The 11,292-nt window shown below is 33.4% G+C and overlaps 2 protein-coding genes across 2 annotated transcripts; one reads left to right on the forward strand and one right to left on the reverse strand.

Annotated features, from left to right (window-relative positions):
• Positions 1 to 2,667: 2,667 nt before the first annotated feature.
• On the forward strand, positions 2,668 to 4,346 carry LOC128169843 (ATP-dependent DNA helicase RecQ-like). The gene is made up of 4 exons (XM_052835894.1): positions 2,668 to 2,992; positions 3,129 to 3,276; positions 3,498 to 3,752; positions 4,337 to 4,346. Exons 1-4 carry the CDS (start codon positions 2,707 to 2,709, stop codon positions 4,344 to 4,346), a joined length of 699 nt encoding a protein of 232 aa, XP_052691854.1. The 5' UTR covers positions 2,668 to 2,706.
• Positions 4,347 to 5,076: 730 nt separating this feature from the next.
• Positions 5,077 to 6,330, reverse strand: LOC128169840 (uncharacterized). The gene is made up of 2 exons (XM_052835893.1): positions 6,226 to 6,330; positions 5,077 to 6,069 (listed from the first exon to the last, which is right to left on the reverse strand). The coding sequence occupies exons 1-2, from the start codon at positions 6,238 to 6,240 to the stop codon at positions 5,119 to 5,121; spliced, it is 966 nt and encodes a 321-aa protein (XP_052691853.1). The 5' UTR covers positions 6,241 to 6,330; the 3' UTR covers positions 5,077 to 5,118.
• Positions 6,331 to 11,292: the final 4,962 nt, after the last annotated feature.

An 11,292-nucleotide genomic window follows, 5' to 3' on the forward strand; every position in this document is an offset into this window, starting at 1 on the left:
ATATCATTTTACCATTTTTTTTAATTTTACGAGGAAAAAATACAACAACTACACTTAAGGATTTGTCAATTTATGTTCTAAAAAGATATTGTCGTTCATAAGTGTTATGAGGTAATTTAAGACATACTTTTTAATATGCTTAACTTAGATGGAAAACGAGTGTATTTTATAACAGTTTTTTAAAGAAAAAAAACACCTTAATTTAAAAAAAAGAAAGAGAAAAAATCACTTGTTTGCAAATGTAGAGAAAAAATGAACATTCTTGCGATCAAAAGTAAAACATAACAAACCAAGTTAGTAATTCGTGTACTTACATCCCGTCATCAGACTTGGCATAAATACAACCAGAGTAAGCAAGACACAAGTTAAAGGCATCATAGTTTTGATAAGAATGCCGGCTCTCACAATTTTGCACTCTCTGAAAAATCACTATTACTTATTTCACTGCCGTCAGACTTCATTTTTTAAAAGTTTTTTTTTTCTTTTTGTTTCTATCAGCAGACTTGTAATGATGATATAATGTGTTTTTGAAGTATATGAAACATAAACAAGATGCTAATAATCACATGTTATTGCAAATCAATATCAAAACATATTATTGTGAAAGTTTTGAATAATTTAGACACAACGCAATGTTTACCAAATTTTAAAATTTTCAGTTGATCATTAAAAAAATAATCACCTGGGATAGGTACAAACAATACTCTTAAAGCAGACGAAAGGAGTCTCACATATTCACAGTGATATATGTATCTCTCCGTCAACAAAATGTCTAAATACATTAAAAAGATTAGCGTTTAGTGATGCCTGAAGATGAACAATTTTTACTGTTGCGTTACACACACAGAGAGAGAGAGAGAGAGAGAGAGAGAGAGAGAGAGAGAGAGTGAGAGAGAGAGAGATGAGATGTGTCTAATATCAACATAATGACATCTGTACCTCCCCTTCAACTAAACGTATAGCAATATATAAGTGTTTATTGCTGATGCCTGTGGATAAACACTATTCACTGTGACGTTACTATGCAACAACAACAATGTTTGCAACCAATAAAAGAGCCTATAAAGAACATTACAAGGATAAATCGAGTTAACACATCAATCACATATTTTTTTCTGCAACCCCATTGAGCAGTAAAGGTTTCTCAATGGAGGTGAAATGAGGTAGCAACAGACCTCATGTTCTCCTATAACTAATAAATTTTACCATATTAAATGACACGGTATGTGAAGATACATGCATGCAATTCTATTTCTGTGTGTTAGCAACAGAAAGCTTTTAAATTTCAAAGGGTCAATATTATCAGAAAAATAACGGAATCAAATGTAGCGTACAATGTAAAAATGTCTGCAAGAAGTGTGAATTTAATCGAAAACACAAAGAAATGTAAAATTTGATATTTCAACAGGTCTGTCTTCTCTCTTTTTAATGACAGTCTTGCTCTTTTGCAGGTTTTGACTTTATATCCTGCTCTGGTGATGGGGTATAACTGTATTTGTTTTTAACATATCTAGAAAAAAATCTAAGAAATACCGATTTGTGATAGTGCTGTTTATAAAAATGTATCTAAATGTAACGTCTATAAAAAATGCTGACTACTGCTTTTGGAATGTTGTCACTTAGAACAAGAATGGACCAAAACATTTTTTATTTACTCTCATTACAAAAATTAAAAGTTTCATCATTTCACCGTATATTACTACCACGATGTGCCTTGTTCTCTTATATTCACTATATAAATACAGCACAGTCTCAATTTTTTGCTAATATTTTTTTAGTAAGAGATTTAATTGAATCTGTTTAAATGTTGTTTTTTTTTGCTTGGTAATATTAAATGGATTTAATGAGCAATTTAGGATGATTACAGTAAATATCTGTTTAATGCGTGCTTGTATCGGTTTATTACCGTCTTTTAAATGCAATATAAACCAATTGTTCTCTTTGAAAACTATAATTCAATATATGTACTTTTTATTGATTCCTTTGTAAATAGCCTGTAAGAAGATGGAACCAAATCGCCAAATATCTTCGTTACATAATTCTAAACTGCTTAATAAATAACCAGAGCCACTGGACAAAACTGTTAAATGGATTTTCAGAGATAAACAACTCGCATCATCTCAATGCAAGTGCGGAGCATCGGGGGGGGGGGGGGGGTAGTAGGGCCTGTACCCCCCCCCCCCCCCTGCTCTTTCTCGCAGCAAACATTGTGTTTTATTTATGATGTAAAAAAGTGATTAAAATGGAAACGGCCTCCCACTTCTACTTTTTTTTTGGGGGGGGGGGGGAGGATGTATAAAATTGAATTGAAAAGAAGGAAACTAACAGCAAGATATTTGTTATATGAAGTTAAAGAGATGCTCTGCACCCTCACCCCCAAATCTCCCTACCCCACCCTAACCCCGCGGATGATTTTCATGATCTTAAAACTTACTCCTTTTTTGTTTGGTTTTTTATTTGCTTGTCAATTTTTTTTAGAATGAATTTGCCCCTCACCAACATTAAAAAACGATGCTATGTACCTCAATCTAATTAAAATTAGACTTGAAATTCCGCTCCTCTACGATACGCTATACAAGATCTAACAACATATCGTACGGGGTCATCTCAGAGTGACCTTTTGTGAAAATACAACGACCAATGAGAATTAACCAATGACGTCACTGATCCACCAATGAGAAAGAGTTTGTTATACGCATTTGGCTTATGTGTTTAAAAATGGCTGCGCCCATTGAAACGGTTACGAGTTCGCTCGGTATAAAATTAAAGCCACAACAACTGGAAATATTGCAGAGCCTTCTTGATGGAAAAGATTGCATGACCGTTTTACCGACTGGTTTCGGAAAATCTTTACCATATCAAGTGTTTCCGTTGATACAGAGGGAGAGAGGTCGCAACGGAATTGTTCTTGTTTGCTGTCCCCTTATTTCCTTAATGAAAGATCAGGTCGAGAGGGCAAATGCAATTAACGGTGTAACGGCAGCATATAAAGGTAAATAAGAATACCATTGTATACTATGTATCTTGCAATTAAATGATAGAACTGTCTTGGTGTGCACACGGCAATTTTTCTGTGTCTCGTCTAACCTGTTGCATTTCCTAGACTCAATCATTCTTTACGTTTGTAGGTCAAGGTCTAGACCGAGAGATTCTGAGCGGCAAGATAGACATTGTGTTTGCAAGTCCCGAGTCACTGTTAGGTGACTGGCGAACTGAACTGCAGCATCTAGATGTCACAGCTATTGTTATAGATGAATTTCATTTAATTTCTACATGGTAAGATTTTATAAGCATGTACAAGTTATTCAAATAGAATACCCGGTAAACAAAATAATATGTTTACTAATAATAAATCTGGTTCTCTCAAAACTTATTTCGTAAACCAAAAATCTATTTAATGAAGGTTTAAAGATTTGTAAAATAAGCTAAAATGGTGTCTTTAATTGCACATGAATTGCACCAACTGCTATTCTTTACACATTAAACAAATATTTCAGGGGACAAGCTGATGAACATATTCACAAGAAAGCATTTAGAAAATGGTTTGGTGACATTGGAGAACTGCGATCCATCTTTCCAAATGCATCTCTACTTGATTTGAGTGCCACATGCACACTGAAAGTACAGAAACGTGTTTTGAAAGTGGTCTCTTTTAAGCCAGGCTTTACATTTGTGTACTTATCTCCTGACAAGAGGAACATTAAATATGTTGTGAAGAAAGTGGCGAATGACATTGAAATGGCAATGACATGGTTAGTTGATGGACTTGTGGACTTGGGAAATAAATTTCCACGAACTCTTGTATATTGCAAGTTAATAAGTGATGTTGCAAAGATTTATGATTATGTTATGGATGAATCACCCGAGGAAATAAACTCATATGTTGCTATGTACCATTCAGAGACAGATGAATCAATCAAAGGAACTGCATTATCTTCGATTCGAGAAGAGGAGAGCCCTACAAGAGTTATTATTTCTACAAATGCCTTGGGTATGGGTGTAGATTTCAAAGGCCTTTCTAGTATTATTCTTTTTGGTCCTCCTCATTCAATTCTTGACGTTCTACAAGAAATTGGCCGCGCAGGTAGAGATTGTGAAAAGACTGTTGCCTTTTTGCTTTACAATTCTCATCATCTCATCCATTGTGAACAAGATGTGAAGAACCTGTTTCAGTGTAATTACTGCAGAAGAATTCAAATGATTAAATCATTTCTCAAGGAAAGCGAACTTGAAGAAGTGAAATCTTATTCAGGAGATTGTTCATGTTGTGATATTTGACAAAACGCATGTACTTGTGGAAATTGTACTCTACTTCCTTTGGAAAAATTGTTTTCAGGCACCTCTAAAAATGTATTTGGTGTCCATGTATCAGAAGATTCTGATTCCGACTCAAACATAGAGCCAGAATAATTTTACCTGTTTTGATGTATATAGTATTTACCGTAAGGTACATTCTGCAGTAAATGAAAAAAAAACATTGTGATCATTTATAAATCCATCCAACCCTTTTAAAACACTTTGCCAGGGTACATTCTAAGTAAATTAAATCATTGAATCTGCATCAGTTAAATGCTGTAATAAAATGAAAGAAAAAAAGTCATTTTTTGTTTATTCTTAAATATCTGAGCTGTTTATAACAATTATGGAAGCCAATGCTTTATCATGTAAATCATAATGTACTGGTGTATGCCACACGCCAGTTTTTAGAGATAATACCTACTGAAACTAATAGAATTGAATATATCGGTAATTAAAATATTAGTAATGTATTTCTGTAAAACCCTAGACAATTATAATTGATGCAGCCTTTATATATATTCTTGTGTGCTCCTGTGCTGAATTGATTACAATTAAACATTCCAGTTCATGACGGTCCCTTGCAAAATTATGACAAATGCATGATAATTTAACAGTCAAACAAAACCAGTTCAAAATTTACAGTCTCTTAATCGTCCATATGGTGACCATGGTCTATGGCGGTGCAGCATAGTTGACAGGCCTACAGAACAATTGGAAAATGGATTTCTGTCTAAGCCAGTCAAAATAACATTTAGCTTCCTGTTTTTCACTTTCTGTAGTACGTGTTGCTCTAATAAATCCTTTACCACCTTCTCGACATCAGTTGCATAAGATGGAAGATGATGAAATCCTTTTGACCCAATTCACCAGCCTCTTCAAATTGTTTTGTAAATACTCTTTGGCATGTTTTAATATGCTGTCTTTTGTCTTGTGTCCTGTACATGATGCCTTGGTGTCCCTGTTTAACATTTCAATGTACTCATCAAGTGCAATATTATTATTCTTGCCACCTTGGATGTTCACAAATCGGTTTGCAATAAAGCGCTCCTCCTGGTCAGGGTTAAGAAGTCCTGAAGATAATGCAGTCGTATGAATGGAGCAGATAGTGTACTTGATTTTGTTTGTCTTATGATAAATTGGAAGCTCATACTTAGCAGATCTTATGCATCGTCCTCCATCCCCCATATCTACACCACTGTCAAAGTTCCGAAGGAGCATAGTGAGTTTGAAAAGCATTAAAATATAATCTTGCAATTCATCACTGCTGGGTTCTTTCTTTTTCTTCGGGTTACTCAAAGAGACTCCATGCATTCCAGATTCGTGCGCTTTTAAAGAACTTACTCTTTTATAATCCTTTTCACAATGATGACACTTAAAACGGCCATTCTCTATTGACGAGGTCCAGTAATTTTCCTCATGCTGAGGATTTTCAAGAACGTTTCTAATTTCTTCAACAATGTCTTCAGCATTTTCAAAGAAATATTTCCTCACCAGCTCCTGGCAAATGCTATTGAGCCATTGAATGCTATCATTGGGTGTCATTTGTGAAAAATCTGGAAGTGTTACATCACTTATGTCTGCTGACCCCAACTTGTCCATAAAGAGTATTACGCAGATGGCATCAAGTATTGTGTAATAAAGCATCTTGTACGCTCTATATGCATTTTTTACTGGTCCTTTAGCACTTCTATGGCCCAATAGGTTCCTGTAATAGTGGACAGTACAAGGATCTCCTGCCATACCGGTGTTGTATGTCAGCTTATAAATGGCCTGTAAAATAAGCATTCAATTTTTAATTCAAAGAAAAGAATAGAGATTTATGCTCCCTATTTTTTTCAACCTTAGAAAGATTTTTCAAGAATTGAAAATACTGAAATATTTGAATTAATCAAAACTCATAATTAAATTCCATTTAATTTCACTTACTTCAAGGAAATTCATCAATCTATGAAAGTCTTCAGACTTTGAAATGAATCCTTCTAGCCTTCCTCTTGATGTCAAAGAGTCTTTAACGGCAACCTGTGCACACTGTACTCGTTCATCAGTTAGGCTATCTCCTTTGAAACCAGATAACAAGTACCTTTCAAAATTAATATACATGTACATGCACACACACACACACACACACATATATATATATATATATATATATATATATATATATATATATATATATATATATATATATATATATATATATATATATATATATATATATATATATATATATTATGCTCTCAGACAATTAGTGTTAAGATTTTTATAAATGATATAACACATTGCTTATAGCAGAAAGAATTCTGCCATACATTTAGTAGGGTTATAACTTACATATGCCATAGCATTAGAGGTGTACATTTGTGCTAAACAGCATCACGACATGCATTGTATTCGAAGACATTGACGAAAGTAATTGATTGCATACTTGCATCAAGCTAAATCATTTTATATATAAACATTGCAACTTGTACACCAATTTAGTTGCTTAGCATAGCCTGAGGCTCTGTTTTATATGTAAACATTGCAAAACTGCCTATTATAACATACATGTATCATTGTTCCTGCCGCCATAGTATTGGAGCTGTATCTTATATTCATTCAAATAAGCTGATAAAGCTTTAAAATAACCAGAAATATTGATATTCTGGTATTTGTTTGGTAAATTGTCATAGACCAAAAACAAAGCTGTTACCTCTGTCCAAACAAATTACAACAAGTGATGCAAAATCTTGTCTGCAGATTGATCTGTATGCTTTGAACTGAAATAAACATATCAGGTTAAATAGATAATATTACAAACATAAGGTTAATCTAATAAAATTGTTAAAGGTTTAAGGAACACTTGATAAAATGTTAATTACTTAAAGCGTAACCGCATAGTTTACATCAGACTTATTAAACAAAAATATGGGAAATAAAATTGCACGATGGGTGGTTACAAAGCAATATTTACAGCTAGAAACCCCTGTCGTCATTGCAGTTTACAGAAGGACTAGGCTTGGGTTCCTGTCTTAGCTGAATTAATAGGACACCTCTAATCTGTCTAAACAGTTTATGGAACCCCAAGTCATTAAGATGAACCCGTTGCATAAGATTGGTTTCTGACTTTCCGCGAATCCTCTCAGCTTCCAAAATGTTACTGTGTGACAAGCACAACATTGCTGAAGAAGCCTATTGGCTTTTTTGACTCGTTGATTATAAATAAGTATATATTTCTAGTAACTTCTCTAGGGAGAAAACTAAGCACGGTAACAGACTTTAAATGAAAACACCTTTTCAGTTGAGTCACATAGGCAGTCAATTTAGAAACAATACATTCCAAACTAAAATCTAGTTCACTCGAGTCCAAATCATTGCCTCCAATGAAAACAATTAGGTGCTGAGGTCTACACCGTCGTACTGCAGATGTAATAAGGGATAGATGGTGACCATTGTTCACAAGTCCTCCACTTTTACCGAAATAGTTCACCTCTTTGTGTTCATATATATTAAACACAAAATTAGCGAAGCGACGTGAACCTAAAAATGTTTTGAGTCTTTTCACATGCGAATCGCCCACTATCAATGTTGACATTATGAAATAAACAATAGAAAAAGTTGACACAGATATTTTCACACATTACACGCAAATATACACAAGTTCAAACTGCTGTATAATAAATCACATCCACGTCTCTGGTACATCGCACACAATAACTTTGACATCGATGGGCAACAATGTTATGACTGGAGTGTCACTGGCGCCATTTTGAACCGCGCGAAAATCACTTCTGCAGTACCATGAAGCCTTGATAAAACGTTAAAAAACGGGATATAGATAACGTTACGTATGAGAACACACACCAGGTCCCGTTAGTGAATTGTTGATGTCGCAGAATATCGAAAAAATGGACGGATGGGGTCGTAATTCGTGTAAACATCTTCTTTCACAAACCGTGGACAATCATGGATGTTTACAAAATGAACAATGACTACGCATGCGCAGACTAGCTAATATGCATAACTTGCCAGTGCACATGCCTAAACTAAAAATACACAGTAGTGGAAAACAATACCACGTGGTAATCAAAACATACAAATAAAGTGGTCAACATGCATAAACCATTTATGGACATAAATGTGTTTTTTAAACACATCTGGTTGAGTTACATTGAAACTGCTCAATGCTGTTCTTGTAAAGTTTTGCATGGTATTTTTCCAACCAATCACGTAATGTTTTAAAGAGGATGTAACACTCTTCGATACACATTTCATAAATACATAAAAGTCGTATATTTGTCTAACACAGCGTGCACTTCTTATCAAGTGATTACTAATCAATGTGATTACTAATCAATGAATTATTCTAATAAAGTAAATCATTCAATAAACAATAATGCAATAACCACATTCATCAATAGAAGAGAGTTATGTTATTTATTAATTGACAGGTAAAAGTCTAAATTATGAATTGTTGAATTAAATCTCAACAAAATACCAAAAAAAAAAACCCCAAAAATATTTATATTTATTCATGAAAAAAAGTAGCAATAAATGCTTTCCATTTACAACTCCATACATCAACTGAATTATATCTTTGAATTTTTCATTCTACGTTAATCAATATCCAAAACCTACGTAATGTTTAATTATGACGTCACGCTTGGTTCGAAAACACAGTGTAATATCAAAAATTTATTACATATGTGATACCACTGTATATTGAGCTAAACATAAATGTGATAAATATATATAACATTTTAAGTGGGACTTGTGAATCATTTGAAAGTATTGGCAACGCCTCAAGAATTGCAAAATGTTTTCTTAAAAATTCGTAAACTATTTTAATCACATCTATATCAGAACAACCTGTTAAGCTACTGAATTCATGTCTTCAAAATGTATTCTTCGATTAAGTTTCAAAGTAGGGCCATTTGATCTTTTCAATGACATTTTTTTCTCTGAAATTCAGTTATAATTTGAAATTGAATACCGTTGTTTTAATGTTTCATTAGTCTTATATGTTCATACTGATGAAATGATTTTTACCCATATTTTCGTTATACTTTGTTAAAGTATGTATTAACATTCTGATTTCATTTTGCATTTGATTTGCCTCAACAAGCTTTCCTTCATTGTTTATATATTTTTAATGTACCCTTCCCTGCGTTATTGTGTTGTTTCCAAAGACAGTAAAAACTATATTAGTATCATTAACCAGAAAAAGAGGACTGCTGTCAAGTCTTAAAGAGGTAGATGGTAGAGAAACCGTTTGATGTGTGTCTGCCATATAAAATATATATTTGTAGGAAATATGTTTCTGTGTATTTACGGATATGTAAAATGTTTTTCAGATGTGGGTGTACATTTATATAGATATGAGTATCCACTCTTATTTTATTAGTCAAATCCTTTGATACGTCAAATCACTACGTAAATTATCAATGCTAGAGGATAATTTTTTTTCTTTCTTCTAACAAACACATATACATGTACAGTGTCCATCGAATATTTTTCTTTCCTGTAATCTTGACATATAGTAAATCTGTTTTCTACATTTGCAACATTGTGTGGTAGCACGGGTATGTTAATATAAAAAAAAAACACGTGTTATTATGTAAGTGCAGTATACAAGCAAACATTAATACACAAAACACACATCTATTTCACAGAGCTCCTGTATATAACAAGAATACTCTTCATGGAAGATAACTCCTGGTAGTTTATCGTTGTATTAGATAACACACTGTCAATGTACAGGACAGGAGGTGGTACCGACAGTAGGTATAGTGTTTCTTGTAATATTATTGTTCCTGAGACATGGAGTCCTCTTTGATATAAATGTTGGATACGTACACATAGATTTCCAGTTAGTAAGATGTGTGGTAAATAAGGACAGTTGTGTGACTAAGCATTTGTCTTACAAGTCATTTCATGCATAACTTTAACAATTTTTTGCTATGCTATAATATGCAATTTTATTGAGATGCTATGAGATTTCAATGCATTGCTATTAGATTTGAACAAAACGCATCCATACACAGAAGAGTTACACATATTTTGTAATAGAATAATAAGAAGCCAAAATTTACCACCAATCTGCAATGTGAATGAGATTGTATGCTATGGTACATGTACGGGATTCCGATGATGGCTATACGATTTCAATGCTGTGTTTTACGACTGCGTATTTTGTAAAAGGTATGCTTGACCTTACTGTAGAGCAATCTTTACGGCGATAAATATCAACAAAATTCGCAGTGGGACATTGTTATTTCGAACATAAATTTAACTGTTGCACACTGGGACACTGTTGCATTAGCTCATATATCATGGCAAACACAGAGTAGCTTCAGTCAGGTGTTGAGCTTCCCAAAAAGAAATGTTTATGAAAACGAAGAGTCCGAGGTATTATATATAAGTTAATAAATAACAATAATTTCAATGTAGAGTGTATAACAATATATAGAAACATTAAAATTTCTCAATGAAAATAGTCATTGAGAATTACATTGCTCCACTTTTCATTTTATTCTAGGGAGAAAACGACACAAACTCATTCATAAACGTTATATTCCACTAAAACAATACCGGAAAGATACTTTCCTCTAAAGTGAACGGCACTTAAATGTTCACACGCTACACTGGAAGTGAGTCTTGAATGAATAGTTTCAAGTGAATGCAATGCCCCCCCCCCCCCCCAAAAAAAAAAAACAAAACAAAAAAAACAAAAACACCAAAGAAACAAACAACAACAACAAACAAACAACACAAAAATATTGATTTATATTTTTCTCAAGTCATCTGATCAACATTGTCCTTGACGGACTTTTTACAGACTGAATTATCATTTGCAAAAATGATTATAAAACTTTTTTTGTATGCACTTTTAAATAAATCACTACCATCGGAAGCTGCTATGATTTGCGACTTGGCGAGACTGTCTTTGAGGCCATTCCGTCGGCATAAATAGCATATAATATATTTTCTTTGTAGAGTTCATAGGTCCTGGAC

Source organism: Crassostrea angulata, unplaced genomic scaffold (genome assembly GCF_025612915.1).
Source record: "Crassostrea angulata isolate pt1a10 unplaced genomic scaffold, ASM2561291v2 HiC_scaffold_231, whole genome shotgun sequence".
In the NCBI taxonomy this organism is placed as follows: Eukaryota; Metazoa; Mollusca; class Bivalvia; order Ostreida; family Ostreidae; genus Magallana; species Magallana angulata.

Excerpts from the sequence above, each read along its gene's own strand:
- LOC128169843 (XM_052835894.1), top strand. The coding sequence starts at position 2,707 with ATGTGTTTAAAAATGGCTGCGCCCATTGAAACGGTTACGAGTTCGCTC. Across the intron at positions 2,993-3,128 it reads TGTAACGGCAGCATATAAAG|GTCAAGGTCTAGACCGAGAG; the intron begins GTAAATAAGAAT and ends TTACGTTTGTAG. Across the intron at positions 3,277-3,497 it reads TTTCATTTAATTTCTACATG|GGGACAAGCTGATGAACATA; the intron begins GTAAGATTTTAT and ends CAAATATTTCAG.